The sequence below is a fragment of the Acanthopagrus latus genome, chromosome 10 (assembly GCF_904848185.1).
Source record: "Acanthopagrus latus isolate v.2019 chromosome 10, fAcaLat1.1, whole genome shotgun sequence".
NCBI lineage: Eukaryota > Metazoa > Chordata > Actinopteri > Spariformes > Sparidae > Acanthopagrus > Acanthopagrus latus.
This window is the reverse complement of record NC_051048.1, coordinates 4,288,291-4,310,354: the sequence shown is the minus strand read 5'-3', so window position 1 is coordinate 4,310,354 and position 22,064 is coordinate 4,288,291. Positions and strand designations below refer to the sequence as shown.

The 22,064-nt window shown below is 42.4% G+C and overlaps 1 protein-coding gene across 2 annotated transcripts in view; it reads right to left on the bottom strand.

The window, feature by feature from the left end:
- nhsl2 (NHS-like 2) overlaps window positions 1-22,064 on the bottom strand; it is a 137,582-nt gene that overhangs the window by 33,798 nt on the left and 81,720 nt on the right. For both annotated transcript variants that reach the window (XM_037112411.1, XM_037112412.1), the window contains exon 2: window positions 9,118-9,363. In XM_037112411.1, coding sequence (XP_036968306.1) covers window positions 9,118-9,363 — 246 coding nt within the window. The remainder of the gene's footprint in view (window positions 1-9,117; window positions 9,364-22,064) is intronic.

Here is a 22,064-nt window from a genome sequence, read left to right as displayed (position 1 = left end):
TGAGTGTTTCAATAGGACCTTAATCACCATCTATAAGACAGTGATGGAATGTAACTAAGTACATTTACTCAAGCACTGAAGTTAAGTACAACTCTGAGGTATCTGTACTTCCATTTACTGCTATCTTATACCTCCATTAGACTACATTAAGAGGCAAATGGAGTACTTTTTATTGTACTATAAAGTTGATAACACCAACGCCGATAACATGTATGTCAATTCAAAACTAAGTATACATTTTGTACGTATGTTAACTTTTATTTGTACATTTTAGATACAAGTACTATTCGTATAGGTGACTTTTACTTTTACTAAAGGTTCACATGCTTTAATGCTCAAAAATCACATCAGTTTTGTCTTGTACTGTATTTCTGAAACACTCTGTTTTAGCTCCTGTCTCTTTAAGGCCCCGCCCCTCCTGAATACCCAGTCTCCTCTGATTGGTCAGCTCACACACTCCCGAGCCAGCACCGCTAACGACAACAGAGCAGCTGTGCTAAATGGATTTTTCATGTGCCAAACTAGCTGCTAGGCATAAATTATGTAAATGTGTGACATGTTGACGTAGTGTGATGTCACAAAGTCACAGAACTAAAGGCAGGACTGCTAACGAGGCGTTCAAGAGCAGTGTTTTCTGTGGGAGAAAGGAGCTTCTGTCTGTTGAAGGACATTAAAGGAAAGGAAAAAGCATGATGAGTGTACTTTAAGAAACAGTCTGTAAAGACAGGAGATGTTAATTAAAGACATTCTTTTTCCCTGGAAAAGTATTATACAAGAAATAAATCATGTAAATTATTCAACAGTGTAATCTACTGGAGTCTCATTTTCAAAGCAGTGGGGTCCTAAATACTTTCTAAAAGCTGTGAGATTAAAAAAACGGAAACAACCGTTTGTCCTGTGTCAGCGTTCACCCTCCTGGTCGATGCCACACCTGTTCTGTAATGTGTATTGACCACAGCAAAACCTTATCAGCACGTGTAGATAACAGCAAGCATCGACTCAGACCTTCCCCGACACAATTCAAGGGCCGCCGTGACATTTTATAGCCAAGTCGGTGCAGGCAGGGAAACTTTATCGGGCTGTTCTGTGATTGATTCAGACATCCGCTGACACAATTAGAGGGTTACAGTGACATCTGTAAGTGTGCACCTTACACCGTCCACTAAAATGATGTTTATTGATCGTCAAAAAGAGAAAAAAAGGCGATAAAGAAGGCAAATGAAATGAGAAAGTTGATGGTAACTGGACTCTTTGTGTTGCTGCTGCTGCTGCTGCATGTGCTGCAGTCGACTTCTGTTACTGAGTCTTGTGAAAACAGAGCGGACAGCGAGCTCTTATCTTGCTCTAAGCACTAAGATAGCATTGACCTCCACTGAAAAAATATATTGTAGCCTGAAGTGTGACACAACTTTGTTGTGATACAGGCTGAAGGACGCTTTAAAGCCACAATCACAACATCTACACTTATAAAAATCACATTTATCGACAGTGTCCTCAACCCAATCTCAGGCTGTACTAGATGGACACCACAAACATTTCTGTACTTCTGTTCAGGGTCAGTTTTACAAGGTGTGGGACTTGAGACTTCCCATTAGAGCAGATGTCTTCAATATTTTTCAGGTCAAAAACCCCTAAGAACAGAGCACAGACCCAGGGTAGGGTTACTATAGTGCTGTGTTTAAACAATGTGGCAGCAGTTGTAGCGCGGCTACCAACTGAGGAAAAACACACAAAAGACATCTAGTGGAAAAGCAAGAGTGAAAGTTTTTGGACGTCTTTCCAATGTTCAGTACTGAATTGCAGCAAAAACTATGGTTGGATTTGAACCAGTGGTCTCAAACTCAGGAACCACATTGTAAAAACCTTTATTTTGAACCATGTCAGGATGTTACTTTGACACCACTGGTCAGCGTTGAAAAGACGTCTAAAACAGACTTAAAACACCTTCATTCTGGCCCCTACACCGGACGTCTTTTCAGTATCAGCAAAGATGTTGAAAAGACGTCCTTTGGATATGTTGCTGCTCAGCCGCTAAGGTTAGGCGAGATCGCCGCGCCATCCATGCATCACCAACCCAAAGTGTTGTTACTTGATGACCCAGGAATTGCACTTATGTTCAGTTTTCAGTACATTAAGATTTGGGATTGTTGGATGGGTTCATCCTAAAGCGTTTGGATTTAATGGGTTGGGAATGTTCCCATCAACTGGAGCTTTAATTAACCCCACAAAGAGCCCGGATCTTCACCCCTTTCTGACACCTTTGGGATAAACTGGAACACCGACTTGGAGCCAGGCCTGATCGCCGACATCAATGGCCGGTCTCTTCTAATGCTCTTGTGGCTGAACGGGAGCAAATCCCTGCAGCCGTGTTCCCAAAATCTTCTAACGCCTTCAGAGAAGGCTGGAGGCTGTTAGAGCAGCAGATTAATGCTTCTGAAACGTCACGTTCGACAATCCCATTACACATACCTTCGGCTACTGTATCTAAAAAAAAAAACCCAGCAGAATACCTACAACAAGCTTCCCTCTTTCAAACGTGTCTGTAATGGATGACACACATTCTTATCTCCGGCCCTCATGCTTCAGTGTGACCGGCAGCAGTTTAGATGACAGTTAAGAGCTGTTGGCCGAGTTGTGTCAATGTGTGCGCACGTCTCAGAAAACGCCTCCGCTGATCAAATGCCCCCGAGTGGATCTCAGTAACCCTCTCATCCTCGTTTATTCAACGGCGATCTCCAGGGATGAAACCTGATTGGACAGATTAGGGTATGAGCACTCCCGGCCGTCTTATATCAAGAGAACCTGCGACTCTGAGGATGTAGTTTCTCACACAAAAGTCACGTCTAAAGTATGACAGGAATATAAAGCTCAGGTTTTTTTCTAGACAGTTTCAGTTCGCCAACATGTACAGTCAGTCGCTCGGTGCAGCTTTTGAGTTTGACACTTCAGAGGAGGAACTACAGTTGTGGTGATCAAAAAAACTCCTCTCATCCTTCATCTTCCCACAATTTCCCCTTCTTTAATCTTACAAACTAGCGCTTGGCCAACTGTTTCATCCGGCTTCTGATCAGAGAACAGGGAACAAAATAAAGTTGAACCGCTCCGACAAGAAACAAGACGACTTGTCAGCTTTTGGATGACTCGTCATCGGCAGAAACGTCAAATCATCCGCTGATTGACCAACGAGGCGGAATTCAAAAGCTCTGCGTGTCTTTTTTATCAGAGAAATCTTCAGTACATTTGTACAAAGAGGCACAAGAAACACATTAACTTACACAAAAGAGAACGTCGGGGAAATGTGTCGAGTGTTAAAGTATGAATACTTGAGTGTCGCTTAATGGAACCGTCATAAAGCGGCTGGTCTGGCTGTAATGGATGACGCCGGCGAAACTTTAAAAATGTAAAGTTCACCATTAATGTGGGAGAATTATACGAATATCCTGCTGGTGATTAATGGCGTGCAGAAAGAGAAGAAAAAAAAGTACACAATGCAAATGCGTCCGTCTGTAAATCTTTCAGTAAATCTGTCTGCAGAGGACGGAAAAAAAAAACCTTTCATAAATACATCAGGCCGCTGGGCAGAGTCACGTCGGAGCAGGGAGAAATAAGTACGTTGCAAATCTTTCTGTTATAGAAGACAATATATCTTCCTCCGTCGGTGGAATGCAACCCTGAGCTTTAAATATATAATATATTCCTGCCACGGCGACTAAAGTAACCTTTGATCACAAAATGTGCAGATCTCATTGTTGTAAATCTCAACGGAAATACCGAGCTTTAGTTATCTGTCAGACGGTTAACAGGGCGAGATAATGTGAACGAGGTGCTGATATTGAACTGTAAAATCTCGCAGATGCTTCTTAGTACTGAGTCTGAACCATCACAGTTTAATAACTGGAGTTTAATTGTCGTTAACAGTCGACTGTACTGGTGATATCTGCTTAGCAACAGTTAAAAGAAGTAAAAACTTTATGGAAAGCCATCTATGAGTTCAACAAAATACCATGTTTTATATGCATAATGGGGAAAATACTTAATATATTGAAGTGTATTGATAATTTTACTAAGATTACAGTCATGTTGGTGTTCCAACAATGACAGCAGCTCTCTGCGTGTTCTTCAGGTGTTCATTTTCTGGATTTGTTTGGTTTTAATTAGTTATTTGATGCTTTAAAAAGGGAATTTGAGAAGTTTGGCAGCACCGTGACACCAATGGACGTCACCAGCACCCATATCCAGGGCTTTCGGTGTTTTGTTTTTAACATTGAGAGGACGTGTAGACACATCATCCATCTTTGTTTAATAATTTCTATCTTTGCCAGACAACAGAAATATAACAAAGTCTCTTTGACCATATAGTCTTTGGATGTTGTACGCCAGCACCACAGTGATAGAAGAAGCAGAGAGCTGATCTCTGATCAGAGTTACATGAAGAACATAAGCCTTTCATGATCTAGTAATGAATCTATACACAGAAGTTTATGACCAAGAGCACAAAAGAATATTTAAACAGTACTGAAGAACACGTGATTTGAAAATGTATTCATAAAATGTCAAGATCACCATTAGATTTTAATTTCACGTGTTAAAATGTTTGTTCACAGGCAAAAAAGACAATTTTAAATTACAAATTAGTTAAAATGTCCAGTTCAGATGTGACATTATCTTCTTTTCACATGTTAAACTTTAAATTCACATGTGAAATTGTGATTTTGTGAGGAAACGACCACATGAATCCCCAGAACGGTGTAACGACGACCTCCTGCTGATTGGAACAACATATTTTGTCGTTGAGTTTGTTTTTTGTTTGAGGACTTGTTGAACGCGAGCGGTCAAAATCAGAACGAGGCCAATTTACAACCGGAGACTCGCGTCTTAAATCAAATCCGCTCATTAAAGTTAATTCCGCACACATGAGGACTCCAATCAGGGGACGAAAGACCTCGTGTGCTCATCATCTCCTGGTCCGCCGGTCGATGATGAGAGGGAGAGACCGGCCGGATTCCACTGTTGCCCACTTAGCAGCAACAGTGAAATAAATCTCACACAAATCTCCCTGCAGGCGGGAGGAAGGAGGGATGGAGGGATGGGAGGGAGGGGAGGCTGAATCTCGGCAGAAAAACGCAGCAGATCCGTCTAACACCGGAGGACGACAGCCAGCTTCATAAATATGGAGGGCAAGAGTGTTGAGGAGAGGAGTATGAATATTTTACCGAGCTGAGGCCGGCTCGGTGCGAGACCGGTGGTTGGATGGAGAGGATGTCCAGAGAAAGGAAGAGAGAGACAGAGAGAGAGTACAGCTGGTTGCTTCAGTGTTATATAACACACACAAACAGATGGACACACACACACAAAGCAAATGGACACTGTTATATACACACACACACACACACACACACACTCTCATGGACATACTGCTGATGACAGTGGGAAGATCAACACACAGCGCAGCGATGAACACATAAACACAAAGTGACATAGATGATCACAGGACAGATGAATGGCCACACACACACACACACACACACACACACACACACATTTGTTACTGTTGTCCACCCACGACTGCATTCATCCATTTTATTTTTGATCAAACACAAGATGCCAGCCGGTCTGAGACAATAACAGGCTTAATACACACACACAGACACACACACACGCGGAATAAAGACGTGGCAGCGATGGAGGAAGATGTAGGAGGCGACATACTGTTCTGTGCAAGCTGACGGCTGCATGTGAGGACAGAACAACACGACGGATCTACAAAACAAGCAGCGTTTAAACACATATGTTGTTTTGTGATTCGACTAAACACGCTGTTTTGAATCAACAAGTGATTGAAAGGAAAGAAAAGTTAAGGGCCTCTACTTTTGTCTGTTTTAAGTCTATGGTCATGGCGCTCCAAGCTAACAAACTACCATGTTCATAGTTGTGCCAACTCACCAATAAAGTGTCAAACTCCAACAAAAACTGTCTTCTCTTATTCCAAAATGTCAAACAGCTCATTTCAGAAACACATTTACTCTAAAACAAAGTATTTCATGATAAATGTCGAGAAAATTACCTGCAACAGCCGATGACTGTCATGCTTTTATTTATCAAATCAAACAACAGGAGCACATATGCCCGCCCTAAAGCCTACAACATCCAGTGAGTGATGACGTAGACAGGTGACCCACTATCTTTTCTTCCTTCTCTCTCCTGAAACACTCACAATCAGCCTCTGGATAACTGATGCATCATGTAGCCAATGAGATTTCAAGTCCAGCAATATATATAGTTTATATCAGTTTGTATAGCCCTAAACTTGGAAATTATGCAAGTTTTTGAAGTTTTATCCATGTTTATCTTTGAATAGGCTGTTTTTCCACCCAAGCATTTGTTTTTGACTAATTTATATGCATACATTTAGAGTTGATAAGGAAATAAAGAACTATAATTAGTTTAGTAGGGATTTTTAGAGATACAGGTGCCTGGATATTTCCTCGGAAAAAGTGTCCATTTTCAGTTAAATTGTAAGACTGTACGATGTGGACCTCTCATGTTTTCCAGATAGTCTAGGATCATTTCACATAAATTACCAGGAATGGTAACAGCTAAAAAACAACTGAGGATGATTCACATTTTTTTTTTTCTAAAATCAAAATATGATTCAGCGCTTGTAAACGCTTCCGACTTTAATAACTAGTTTCAGCCCTGGCGGCACAGAAACTGAGAGTCTGCCCACTAATTCTTCTGCTCCCACTGACGGACTTTTATGACAAGACATCAGCCGGATATCTTCTCCTGAAGCTTTATCTACCCGGCTACAAGTCAGGAACAGACAAGGGGAAAAATATAGAATCTGCACACCGTTCAGTCGCCTCGCGAGATATTATCACGTCGTCAAAATACAGTGAGCGCAGATTAGCGTGACGAGGTGTAAGTGTTATCGCTGGAGTAGTGAGGGACTAACATGAATAAAGAGAGTTAAATAGCTGCTGAGTAAATCCTGCAAATAATGTGCTAATGCTGTCAGTAACCACTAGAAGACCGACTGTGTATTAATCTGCAGCTGAAACAAATGTATTGTTTACCCCGTGTGAGTGAAAAAGTTCAACTTTATGTTTGTCACCTGTTTTTTAAAGACACTCCCTTGCTAAAATGTCACATGTGAAATCTGTCTTTTCACACGTGAAAAGGAAAACACGCAATTTTCCATGTGAATTGAATGTTTTCAGTTGTGAACTGAAAATGTAACATGTGAAAAGAAAATGCGACATGTGAACATTTCCACAAGTGATTGACTTCTTGAGCCTGTGACTGAAAATTACCACGTGTGAAATTCACATTTTCAAACGTTTTCACATGTGCAGGCATGAAATCTGCTTCTTCACATTTGAATTCCACATTCTTTTCTATGCAATTCCCTATTTTCACATGTGAACTAAAATATTTACATGTGAAAATACATGTATGTCACACAATCGACAGACTTTAAAAAAAAAAAAAAAAATGAATGGAAATGTCCACATAGGAATTTTACATTTTCACATTTGAATTCCACATTTTCATTCATTTGCATTTGAGCAAATGTGGCTGTTTTCACATGTGAACAAAAATGTAAACACGTGAAAATACCAATAATGCCACATGTGAGCAAGTTGTTATCACATCTGATTGGCTTTTTCCACATGTTCACTAGAATTTCTACATATGGAAACAAAGCATGGCGTCACATGTGAACTTAAATTTAATGTGAAATTGAAATCATGTCACATGTGAACTGGACATTTCTACATCTCGTTGGCTTTTTTACACATGAGTTTAAAAAATTTGTGTAAGAAATGTTTATGTCCACATGTGAATTATGTATTGATTGGTGTTTTTAACATGTGGATCAGAATTTTCACATGTGGAAACAAATCACACCAAATGAAATCACATGAAAATTTCCACCTTCACATTTGAATTTCACATTTTTACACAGTTTCACATCTGGCTGGCCAAGTTTTAATTTTCACACGTGAAGATGCACACGTTCATGCACAATTTGCCTTCTTTTCACATGTGGATTAAAATGTGCACATGTGGAACGGGAGCCAGTTGCAGGACAGAGCACTTGGTTTTTAGTTGTTTCAAGGAATTGGTAAGAAAAATGAGGCCAGTCTCGTCCAGCTAAGACCTTCATTTGTTCATTCATTCCCTCAGGTGTGTGTACCACGCACCTTCAGCCCCCCTCCCTCTGTTCATTCAGCTAAAAACCCACTGTGATCGTTTTAATGGAAGAGTCGGGCAAAGGGCGAGACAGCATGAGTCACACAGGGAGAGAGAGAGAGAGAGGCAACTAGCAGAAAGCAAATGCAGAGAAACAGTGTTACCTGAGAACAAATGGGAACCCTGGTTCCCTTGAGATCTCATTTACACACACACACACACACACACACACACACACACACACACACACACACACACACACACACACACTTCAAAAGGAGATTATTATTAAAATGAAAATGACAGCATTCCACCTTAAGAAACAAAACCAAGGCAGAGTTACAACCACTGACTGAAATGTAAACAGTCGTCTTTGAATGCCTCTTTGTACACACACACACACACACACACACACAATGCAGAAATATAAACACACACACATACACACACATCAACACATATTCCACCTTAAATAACAACGCAGCAAGGTGACACACACCATCAGCTCTGTCTCTATGATCTAACATGCACACACACACACACACACACACACCCTTCAGTACAATATAAACACAGGCAAGCAGGGGAATATTGAACACACACACACACCCTCTCACACAGCGTATCTGCATGCTAACACACACACACACACCTTTCAGGCGGCCGACACACACCCATATCAGCGCAGTCCAACACCACACACGCATGTAAACACTTTCCCCACCCGCCTCCGCTTCTGCCTCCACGCCTTTCCCACCCACTCAAAACACACCGCACACTCTCGCCCACACACACACACACACACACACACACACACACACACACACACACACACACACACACACACACCTTCCATCCGATCCGTTCCACCCTCCTCTCTCCTCTCTCCTCTCCCTTCTCTCCATCTCCATCCATCCTTACCTTGCAGCAGGCTCTGGAGGTTGAGCTGCGCCTGCTGGTGCAGCTCCTCGACACACTCCGGCCTGCTCCACGAGCCGAACACGTTCACGCTCTGTTGCCATGGAGACCTGAAGTGGGCCGCGCCGCCGCCACCGCCGCCGCTGCTGCTGCCTCCTCCTCCGCCGCTGATGCTGCTGTGGCTGCCGTCCCCGTGGCTGCTGCTGCTGCCGCCGCGCCTGCCGCCCTCCGCCTCTAGACCACTGGTGGCTGGAGGAGGGAGAGAGAGAGAGAGGGAGGGAGAGGGAGGGAGGGGAGGATGGTGAGAGGAAGTGATGGATGGAGGGAGGAGAGGAAGGAGGAGAGAGAGGAGGGGAAATAAGATTATTGAGAAGGAAAAGGAGGAGAAAAAAATGATGGAGAGAAGGAAGAAAGGAGGAGGGAGGACACAGAGAGAGGTGGGGGGGTAAGACAGAAGTGGACGAGGAAGAGAGGGGAGAGAAGAAGGGATGAGAGAGAGAGAGAGAGAGAGAGAGAGAGAGAGAGAGAGAAATCACACGTAAATAAAAATGTATGAATTTGCATAACTAATACCCAGAGACGCAGATTACATAAGGCAGTGTGTTGTCAGGGAGAACAAGGACCGAGGAAGGAAGGAAGGAAGAGAAGGAAGGAAGGAGGGATGGACTGTGATAAAAAGAAACAAGGGATTAGAGAGAAAACGAGGGAGAGATGGACAGGAGGAGAGGTAGAGAGCAGATTTGGAGGGGAAACAGAGAGAGGGAGCGCTTAATTAGGAGGGGAGAAGGAGTGGGAGGAAGATAGGGAGGGAAGGGAGGGAGGGGGAGAAGGATGGATTAGGGCAGAGAGGTATGAGAGAAAAAAAATTGTGATTGTGGCATTAGGGAGAGAAAGAAGAACAAGGGAGGGAGGAGGAGAGAAAGAGGGATGACATTTAGAGGGAGGAGAAGGGAGGAATGGAGGCAGAAAGGAGGGAATTTGTGTGATTCGAGTAAAGGCTGGGGGAGAAAAAAAAAGAAAGAAAGAAAAAGGGGAAGGAGACGTCGGTCCCTGTCACTATCAAATCCTCCGAAACACAAGCAGACAATCAAAACAAATCATCTGGAGCGATCGCAAATGGCCATTCAACGCCGACATGAATGAGGCGTCACTCTGAATCGACGCTGATGAAATAATTTGACACATCAAGCGGCTGATAACACGCGACTGACGAACGCAGGAAATCCCAACAGCTGCCCAGCCGAGGTGTCGCGAGGAACGCACAAAACTTTCTGTCACCGTTATCAGTCGTGATGGTTCAACAACGTCAAGCAGACGAAGAAGAAGAAGATACCTCTCATGTCTGCAGTGTAGTCGGAAGTTCTCAACCAACATGAAGAACTCAATTAGTAATTCTGCAAAATCCAGAGAGTTCAAGGTCGAGTTCAAAAGTATCACAACATGATACTGTTTGTTTTTCTTCGCACTGGTCAAAAGATGGGATGCGTTAAGAAGAAACTAGAGAAAGTGTCAGAGGTCAGATCTCCGGCAAAACTTCTGCCCGTAGAGAAATGTGCACCAGAGGCCTCCGGATTCAAAGTTCAGGATGTCATATCTCATCCTCCAGGGCTCCGGTGTCGAGAACTGACTTCAGAGTTTGGTCTGCTTGTGAGGAGGAACAATATCTAAACGCAATCAGCTTCATGGATTTGAACGCAGAGCAGCATCCTCCTTTATTGTGCAGGAGGGTCGGGGGTGAAGCCACAGGGTGTTAGTCATTAGGAGTAGGCACAGCAGTTTATACCGCACTGGGACGATGGAGGCTATCTTGAGGCTTAAAGGAGTAACAAACTGATTTAATAATGCAACTCCTCTAGACTTCAGACGCATCAGACTCAGTTATCCCGCAATGCAACGTGACGTGCAGTGAAGTAAGCAACCAAAACACTGGTTCCCTCTCGGGGAGATCTCCAAGATAATAGTTGGTAACATGTGAGCAAACATTCTTACCTCTGATATTTGTGGCACGTAATCCCCATCTGACTACTCTGAACAAACACCAGCAGGAAGGGACGACCACACGAAAAAGCAAGAGCAGGAAAACTCACCAGCAGGGTGATGGAAACTGAACGGGAACACGGAGAGTAAGCAAACCATCAGGAAATGGAAAACAAAACAGATGATTCGACAATAACTGAACCAAAGACTGGACTTAGAATATAAACTCAACAAACGAGGGACATGAAGTCGGCTCAGGCTTGTGACAACTGGCCAATCAGAGCAGACTAGGCTTCTTAGGGGCGGGGCCTTAAAGAGACAGGCAGTAAAACAGAAAAGCTTTTGACAATTCAACCATGTAGTTTTCTGGTAGAAGCCCAAAATAAAAGTATGTATTTGTCAATAAGCACTATAAGGGACCTTTAGGTACCACTGGATTTCTTCCACAACCGCTGCAACAACAACTTTCTGATTTCTTTAGGAGACTGCACAAGTAAAATTAGTTTAGAGGACTCAATTATGTTGGTACATTCACATCAAGATATCATTAAAAAACTTGGTGCAAACCCCCCAAAAAACAACTTCTGCAGTCTCTTTCTGTGGACATCCACAACTTTTCCTCAGATAATGAGATTCCTCTGACTGAAATGTCAATCCCTGCTACGGAAAACAAAAGTCTTGAGCAAGACACTGACGCATCAACTCTGTACACTTCAGATCCTCAGCTAAACATACTGTACTAAATATAAACGCAGACGCCAACGTGCCGTGTAGGACGAATCTCGGAGGACAGGAACTATTTCTTGATTTTAAAGCACCTCGGAGACAAAGAAACGGTCCAAATATAAAGAGCGCTGCATTTCCAGACAGATAGACAGTTATTCTGCAGCGAATCCACCGGCACTATCACGTCTTGTTTGCTCTGAAGCAGCCGTCTCCTCGCTCCAAACCCAGCCGTACTGTATAGAATCACAATTTCACCCTCCCAGCTACCGGCTTCATCTTCTTAAGCTGCTTTCACACAATCGGCTCCCACCAGAGAGAGCTACTGTTTATGATACAGAAGTGCACGTCAGTTAGCATCAGCGGCGGAGGGGAGAACAAAGGCAATCATGCATGATTTATAACGTACTGTGGAGCAGACATATACTCTCAACCTGGAGCCTATGCTGTTTTACTTTTTTTATCATTTGGAGCCTTAAATAGGCTCATTTTTGAGCAAACCGTCAGTGTTTCCTTTGGCATTGTTTCTTTTCTGAAGCTAATCTGTGTTTACTGGATGTACATATTGTGTTGTGTCTCTCGCTGCGAGCTAAATATCCAATTAGGAGCTCGAGTTTGAAGCTGAGGCTCACCCAGCGGATTATACCCCTATTTTTTTTTTTTTCACTTTTTAGTTTGCAGTATTTCAACGAGGGAAACAAACTTTTGCACCAACTGCACTTATTAGTTGTGACTATTTCTCTGCTTCTTAGACACAAAATCACCTCCAACATGCATGAGAGATTTAACACGGCTTGCACTTAAGCAATTCGAGCTACTCTAGGTGATTGTGTAAAGAAAGGAACAAATCCGTTATGCGTTGTATTGGGAAACCGATGGATCAAACAACCGAAAAGTCACATTTTTTAAAGGTTACGCCTTAATTGTGGTTACTGCAGAACATGTTTCCCAACCCTTCCAACCTACAGCAGATGGAGAAAATGAGAAATTCTGAAGATTTGCAGGGTTGAGTGCTCACTGGGAACATCTTTTCAAATATGCTGGCATCCATTTATTATTGTTGCCAATCAAAAAGGATGCACTTCCTGAAACCGCTCAGAGCGGAGTAAGTAACTGTACAAGGGACTGAAAAAATAAGATGTTCCAGCCTTAGTAAAAGGAAAGCACTTCAGGTTGTTTACGGCTACAGTACAGCAAACGTTTCACGCTGCAAAACGTCAAGACAAGCAAGTTAGAGACAACCCTTTGTTGCATATTTGTGGAGGATATTAAGAGTAAAAATGTATAAATGTCAGTCATCTGTAACAAATGTCTGAGGGCGATCTTTAATTCGATTTTAGATAGATGCTGAACCAAAGTTGTTGACCAAGTGTGAACAATGGCACCAAACTTCAACCAACCAAGTGACAAGTTACAAACATCTTGGCAGTTCTGAACACATGCACGAAAACAGGTAAAGATATATTAATGCATTTTAAAACTGAGGTATACGTAACACATCCTCATACCTGTACTGCTGACTAGGCTGATTGCTAGTAACTCCAAACATTTTATATATAAACAATTTCCAAAACAACCATTGCAGCGTGCCAGCGACAGGTGTATTGAACCTTCGTCGTACACTTAAGGCACTGAAACTATTTGGTTAGCTTTGGGAACCATTGTGGTTTGGGTTGAAAGAACTCTCACTTCTGCAGCTTCTGATACAAACTTGCCTACGTTACCCTAAATTACTTCAAAAGTAATAAACTCATCATTGCAGATATTGTAGATAGAACGGACATCATCAGGATAACAACCATAAAGGTCAAGTAGTATACGGGGTGATAAGTTTGCATAGGGAGGCAGCTGGGAGGGTGGATGATTGGGATAAACAAGCACAGGACTTTCATCCGCAGAAAGCAAAGACATTAATTGCTTTATGCATCTATAGATTCTGGAGCAAAAACATCTTTGATGAAGTAAAGATGACTGCCATCAAAGCGCCCTGGCTTCACAGCTGTTAAATCAACCGGAGTTGTGGAAGATGTGGGACTTTAACAAGCTAAATATATGATCTCGTGTGGGTGAGAGTGTGTATCTGTGTGTTGGTGTGAGTTGATAATATGTGCTTAAGTCACACAAGCCTCAGGAGTTTTGGGAAATCTGGCACAAATTACTGTTAATACACGATCTGCAGAGAGAGAGAGGGGAGAGTGTTAAGTACCTTAGTTACCGTCATACCTTTGAGACATCACTGGTTCTGTGACTGTGTGCTCAGAACTTCCCACTGTTCTCACCGCACATCAACACAGCGAGGAGTCGTCATCTATCTAACAAGGTTTTTCACAGACGGGAGGCCTCACAGGAGTCGGGCTCGACTCCAGAACACAACCACAACTGCAGCAGTGCAACGGCAGATCACATGGTGCCATTAGAAACCAACAGGAAGCAATGCAAAGCTAGTTGTGCAGGGGATCGTAAAGTGATTGGTCAAACAGAAATATAACTGCGGACTTTGTGTCGTGGCTGTTCGATGTCTCTATCTCAGCGCTGCAGTGTCTTTATCGGCCATGACAGCTGAGACATGAGAGGAAGACAACCTGTCATTTCAACACAAACACCATAAAAGAAGACACCCTGTCACTTCATAAGGGAAAAATTCAAAGTACAGTGGCCATGATGTGCCAATCAGGAAGCCGGTTCACAGGGAAAAAAATGCTGCTTTCGAGTTGGATTGATGCGAGAAAATAGGACAATGATATGAAACTTCACACCACCGCTGACGCACTAAAACAAGAGGGGGCCTCACAACAAAACCGCAGCCTGGGAAAAATACTCAAAACATTTGGTTATTCAAACAGGTCTGGTTTTGCTGTCTTGGGATTATTAAGGAAAATTTAGCTATGGTGGTGGATTATTATTAGTTAGACGTCCATGTCGGCAAACTTGTTAACTACTGTTACATATGACATAAAACAAATTGGTGAGTCACATTGTGAGCAGTATTTACAGTAGAAGAAACAGTTAGCTTACTTAGCTGCTAGTATTGGTATTGACAGAAGCTTAGAAGATAGCTAACCTAACTAGCGACTCAAAGTCTGTGTAGTAGGCCACTGGCTACGAAACTGGCTAACCTATCTTGGAAGTATCGACAGAAGCTTAAAAGTTAGCTAACCTAGCTAGTGACTCAAAATCTGCGCAACATTGACAGATGCTAAACGTTAGCTTAATTAGCTAGTAACTCAAGGTCTGAGCCACTTGAAAATACATGCTAGCCTAGCCTCTCTGTCGGCAATCACAGCGATAATAACCTTTCATATGAGATACAGGAAAACAACTGATTTGGTGAGGGAAACAACAAATTGAGTTAATTTCCGCATCCTGGTAAAATCCTACAGTGAGTCGGTCTATTTTAACCTTTGTTTGACCAAATTGCACAGCTTGGGTCATGTTGATGTGATGAAGGATAAAACAAAGGTCATCACTGCTGTTTTTAAAGCATGTATCGGTCTGTGACAGTGTTGTGGTTGTGTTCTCTCTGACGACTTGCTGACCTCGAAATACTCTCGAACCTGGGAGCCGATGGCACAGACTGTTTTGATGGATGCTGGAGACAGAGGAGTCTTCAGGGATGCCAGTTCCCTTTGAGGTTAACAATTAATTCCTGATTAAAAGTTGAACAGCTGCCACACACACACACACACACCAAACACATTCACACAGAGCACATCCCGTCTTCCTCGGCGGAGATGTCACTCTTGTCTCCCTCCTCCCTTATGTAACCGCGGCGACATGAAAAGCAAGGAAGATGGAGGGATTGGATGGAGGAGAGACACAAGCCTCTGGGCATCACCGGGCAGATTTAGTGAAGAAAAAAGCGAAGGGCGAAGGGAAAAGATGGATTCTGGAGAGAAATGCACTGCGGTGACTGGACGGGTCGTGTTCAGAGGAGACGCGTGAACAAGAATGTCAAGTTGAAGATCACAGATTCAATCAGCAGAAAGGTGACGCTCTTGTTCTGGGTCGTTTCCTGTTCAATGTCTGTTGAGCTAATTAGCGACACTGTGGAAAAGATTCAGGATTTCGTCATCACGACCATTTGGGCACGATAAGTTAGTAGTAGTAGTGTCAAGAAGCTCGTCTTGGCTTATCAACACGGCAGCGGAGCCTCGTGTTGTTTGTGTCCAAAACCTCAGATGGAAGAAGTTTGTTTTTTTTTTATTGGCAGGACAGAAGCAAAACCACCAACAGATTGAATCCCTATTCTTAATTTCCACCTACGAAGGTCTGATTCAGATGGGCAAGTGATTCAGAGGTCTGCAGCCAGGCAAGAACAACATGAGAAACGTGTGTGAAGTGCAGTAAATGTTCTTGATGATATTATTTGAATCAAATTCCAACTTTCTCTGGCTTTGACTCCCATGCATGTTGCTTTGAAGAACACACTGGTATTAGTGCGGTTACTCAAGAGCACAGGGTCGAACACTTTAACCAGAATCGGAGGAAATATGCAAGAGAAAATGCAAGTGAGTGCAGGTTTTCATCCTCTTCTGTTATACCAATACAGTATAATATGAGAGTTGGTTTTCGGCCTCAACCAAACATAACTTTTTGTAGCATTTCAACGAGGGTTTTTCAGGTCACCGGGATACAATGTGGGCAGTCAGTGTTTCTGCAAACCACAGTAATGTTCATGGTTGACATTTGCACCAAACGTGGCATATCACGTTCACGTTATACGCTTATTAGCCACCTGTCGCAGCAGGAGATGGAGGAGAAGGTTGTGGAGCTGAGCCAACGAGCACAGTTCAAGTCACACCAGTGGATATTTTTAAAGACACCCAGAGACATTTTTAGCTCTTTTAGTGGGGGAGAAACTGGGTGTTTGTTTAAATAACCATGGAGACATTTCCCATCTGTTTCTGTCAGCTCGACTCAACCAGTCCAGGCAGATGGCCGCCCACCATCGAGACCGGTTCTGCTCCAGGTTTCTGCCTGTTAAACACAGTTTTTTTTTTTCTTTTTTTCTCATCACTTGCTGCAGCTGCTTGCTCATGGGGGAAAAGTTGGGTCACTGTAAATAACCAAGGAGTGTGGTCTATACCTGCTCAGTTTGGAAAGTTTCACAAGATGACGTTTGTTGTGAATTGGCACTATATAAATAAAGACTGATTGACTGTGGAGACACAAAACAGGTATCATCAAGTCAAGCCGTGATGTTTTCTGAACCATAACCAAGAGGTTTTTGTGCGTAAACCTAACCAGAGCATAAGCACAGCGTCATGACAAGAGAGAAACCGAACATTGGACCCAAACAAAAGTAAAATTGTGACATAAAGAAACATCCAGTTTGAGCTTATCTGTGCCTACAATTATTCCGGTGATTGGGTTGTTTTTTACTGAAGAATCTGGAACCAATTATTTTTGGACATTTGTTTAATCAAGACTCGATAGTCGAGCAGTAGCTTTACTGTTAGTGCCAAATCAAATTGTGACCTTGAAACCAATGATTTCATCTGCTGACAAAACATTTTAGTCACACTTCTTCTATGACATCAGTCCATTGTTTTATTCATAAACCAACTGACTTCCAAACCTTTAACAGAGATATTCTAAGGTAATTTGGGGTGATTCCACTCATGATTTTGTTTTAATGTTTAGTTTTAATGGTAGATGAAAACCCCTCCAGTCCCACATTTTGCCCGGTGATGACACAATGCGCCCACTGACCTTCGCTAATATTGAACACAGGGAAAAGAAAAAGCGACTCGGTGAGGTGAGACAGGATTGAAACACACAGCAGATGACGCAGAGAAAACACAGGAGTGATACTTCTGCTGCTGCTGCTGCTGCGCCCACTCTGACACCCAGGAGAGAGATGACATGAGGACATGAAAACACACACAAAGGCAGGAAACTTCTCAATGCTGCATCATGTCTATGATACACACAGACAATCCTGCATGTACTTACAGTACGCACAAACACAGAAAACACACAAAAAGTTATGTACGCCTACTCAGTAGTGACACACACACTCACTCACAAATGCATTAGGGAGGTGTTATGAGAAGTTATTTTTCTCTAAGGCCTATTACTAATTCATTCCCCTCTGTGTGAGTGGGAGTGTTAGCAGGGAGGGCACAGATTTAGACAAGCTGTTATCACCGGACACACACACACAAACACACACACACACAGATGAATGGATACCATCGTTCATATTTTATCATGTGATCACCCACACAGATAAAAATACATCTGCGCATCTTCCACACTCTGCTGAGGAAATGTAAAGCAGCTGATAGGCCAGGAGCTCGTACTGACCTGTGTGTGTGTGTGTGTGTGTGTGTGTGTGTGTGCGTGCATGTGTGTGTGTTTGTGAATGGCAGGCTTACGAGCCGCTGTTAGCATTGGCTCTGTGCTCAGCAGCCTTGTTTATGTTTGTCTTAAATGATGCTGTCGCTGCGCACTGGCTAAAAAGTGTGTGTGTGAATGTGTGTGTGTGTGTGTGAATATATGTGTCTGTGTGTGTGTGTGTGTGTCTGTGTGTGTGTGTGTGTGTTGTCCCAGTCAGTAAAAAACTCGCTGTAAAATAGATTTACTGACTTCACCGAGAACCAAACCGAACATTAGGCACCCTTCTGGGTGTCGTTATCAAAATGAACCAGGCGTCCTGCGCGCAGACATTATCCACGCTGACCTTTGTTGTAACGGCGGAGTAACAACAAAGGTCGATGCAGATATTATGACTGACCTCCGAGTCTCTTTGTTATCGAGGTAATAAAGCACCGGAGCCTTCAACTCTGTGGAACTACAGAAAATACGTTAAAAGATTCTTAAGTTCATCTATCATCTGTCTCTGATGTTTGCTCACACTTATACTCTTCTGTGCTGGCTAAGTATCTGTGGATCATCAGCTTATCACTGTTTTATAGATGTGTCTTGTTTATAAATGTTTTATTTTTCCACAATTTGTCCCTTTTTATGTTATGTCATGTCATGTCATGTTATGTTACGTTACGTTCTGTTATGTTGACTTGCGATATATTAAGTTACATGTTAAGTTAAGTTGAAAGTTGAGTTGAGCTGAGTGGAATTTAGTTTTGTTTAGTTGAGGTAAGTTACACGTTATGTTAATTTAAGTACAATTAAGTTAAATGTTACGTTGAGTTAAGTTAAATTGAACGTTAAAGTTGAGTTAACTTGAAATAAGTTAAGTTAAATTAAATTAAACGGTAAGTTGAGTTAAGTTAAGTTACATTAAGTTAAATATTAAGCTGAGTTGAGTTGAGTTAAGTTAAGTTAAATTAAGTTACGTTAAATGTTAAGCTGAGTTGAGCTGAGTTAATTTAAGTTAAATTAAGTTAAACATTAAGCTAAGTTGAGTTGAGTAAAGTTATTGTTTGGGTAAACACACACCCCTCATAAACTTAACAATTTCTAAGATTGACAACTACAAAATGTTGTTTAGCAGATGTGTTTTGTTTATAAACTTTATATCCTTCCATGATTTATTACAACTGTGGAGCTGTGTCATGATCATGGAGAAGTGACCTCCCATCTTTACTTGTGAGCTCGAGTAAACATCCAAACCCGTGGGAAGAAATTAAATTAAGTAAAACTGAGACTTAACAAGACACCAGAATAGCACACGGCGACCTTTGAATGCTCCCACTCCCGATCTGAGTCACACCGTCGTATAAATCTGCACAAACTCGTATCAATTACCACTTTTTTCGTGCCTCTGTCTGTGCCAGAGCGGCCCACTCTCCCTGGTGGCCAAATGAGCAATTAGCGAAGTGTGAATCAGAGGTGTTGCAGCGGGAAAAGGTAAACAGGAAGCCGGGGGTTCCTCCTCATGACGGACCAGAGCTGAGGCATGTTGAGCGTGAGGAGTGTGTGTTCACATTTTTAGCACTAATGCTCCATTTTCTCATGAGATCTGTAGCTGGAGACGTGATCTGTGTAGTGACGTCTGATCACAAGTCTAAGTATTTACAATTAATAAACATTAGTGCCAGGTTTTTACATTTACATACACATTAATCCAGTATTCACTGCTGTGTTATTCCTGATTTTGGTCCAATATCTAGCCCTGGTATGGTCCTACATTGTGTTTTTAGCCCTGGTTAGGATCAATACATGCAGGAACAGCCTCTGACTGCAGCGCCTCGTCTATCCTCTGCAGCTCAGTGCTGCCCCCTGCAGGAGAAGCAGCTTTAAAGCACAAAGACAGTGAGAAAAACACAAACTGCAGCAATTATTCATGTGCTCGGTTTTCCGCGAGGATGCAGAAGGGAACGTGTTGAATTCTGGTCCTGTTTCTATTTCTGTTAAATCGAACCGAGGGGGGAATTAAAGATCCACTGAGAACTGAATCATTTACATATCACATAGTGTGTTCATGTTCATCACACTGTGTTGGGTAATGTCTTTTGGATTTGTATCCTCTTTACCCACCAATTGAAAACACACTCGATATACGGGCACATAAAGGAATCAGCACACTATCTGAAGCTTTAACACGAGCTGTGGAAATATGAAATTAGAGTTTTCTCTGCTGCAGTCGGTTATATTAAACTGAACATCTGTGGATTTTGGGCCAGACAAGCACTTTGAAGACGTCACCTCGGGCTCAGGAGACGACATTTATCTGTGTTTTCTTACATTTTAGAGGTTAAGTCGATTTGAGTTTTACATCAGGACCTTAATGTCCAAATGCAGAAGCTGATTCAATTCCAAATTTAATCAGCAGTAGTAGATAAAGATAAATGTGTATTTGTACAGGTATATACAGGTAACATGTGTCAACGAGGCTTTATTTGTGTCTTGAGATGTTGGCTTGTTACTAGGCAGATTATTCAATTATAAAAACAATCATTAGTTGCATTAAAGTTACACAAACGAGGAATAAACGACTAACAAGATAAAGCTTTTCTAATTTAAAAGCACAGTTGTTGCGTTAGCTTGATGCTAACAGCAAAATATTCGTAAATACATTTATTAAGGATGTTAAATAAACTAAATGTTCGGGGTCCTCAGTGTATTCAAAGACTTGATGAGCAGTTTGCGAGACGGCTTGTTATTAATGGACGGGTGTGTCTCTGGAGTCTCAAGCAATCAAGACGAATGTGAGCACGCAAACACACACACACACACATTAACCTAACAGGGTGTGTATTCCCTGCACTCTACACTGAGACCTGGCTGTCTGCAGTTATTAGACCCGGGAAGTAATTTACAGTGACATGAGCCACAATTCATCCTCGCCCTCCCTCCTCTCCCTCGTTTATCCTCCTCCTCCCCCCTTTCTCTGAATCACTTTCCTCTCCCGCTCCACGTCTCGTCTGATTTCATCCTTTATTCCCCGAAATCACACACACACACACACACACACACACGTAAAGTTCTTCCTTCCCCTCCCCTTCCTCCATCTCATCTCCCTCCATCTTCTCCCTTCTCCTTCCCCTCGCCCGGACACTTTATTCCCCCCCTCGGGAGCTTCTTCTGTCACATCTCCTTCATTACACAAACACACACAGACTCACAAAATAAGAGGCGAAACGAGAGGGAGGAGTAATGGAAGCCAGTGTAATGAGGAGGTGTGTGTGTGTGTGTGTGTGTGTGTGTGTGTTTGGACCACGATACAACATTTTATCGCGACGTTGTACAATGATTGATGAAGTCTGCACCTGTATGTTTTTGATTCAGGGGTCTGTGATCGATATGATATAAGTATGACATCTGCTCAAACTGAGATCAAAAATATTAAAGGTTTCATTTGAATTTGAGGGGGAAAAAACAATGAGTGTATCTTAATCGTAAGTAATGAGTGCTCCAGAAGAAAAAGGCAAATAAATAATTGAGGGAAAAAAGCACAGTAACGCAAATTATGTTCTACTTTTTGCCATTAAAAGAAAAAAAAGCAAACCACAAATCATTTCACATAAACAAAAGTGTAACAGTCAAGGAGGCAGAACAAGCTTTTTATGTGAGTCGCCATAATTAGCTCGAGTCTGTAGCATATATTAGCCTAGCCGCTAGCCGACCTATTCCTCTTCTCATAGCTTGTATTTCTACTGTACTTATTGTACCGGGTGGTTTAAGAGCACAGACGAGTTTCAACCCAACAAACTTGTTTATTTCTGTTGTCATTTTCAGTCAAAGCTGTGACACTTGAAGGTCCTACTGGTGGGAAAAGTTTATTTCGGGGGTCTCATTCCTAACTCTGCAGTTTGGGATGACGGCCGACTCGACCTACGATC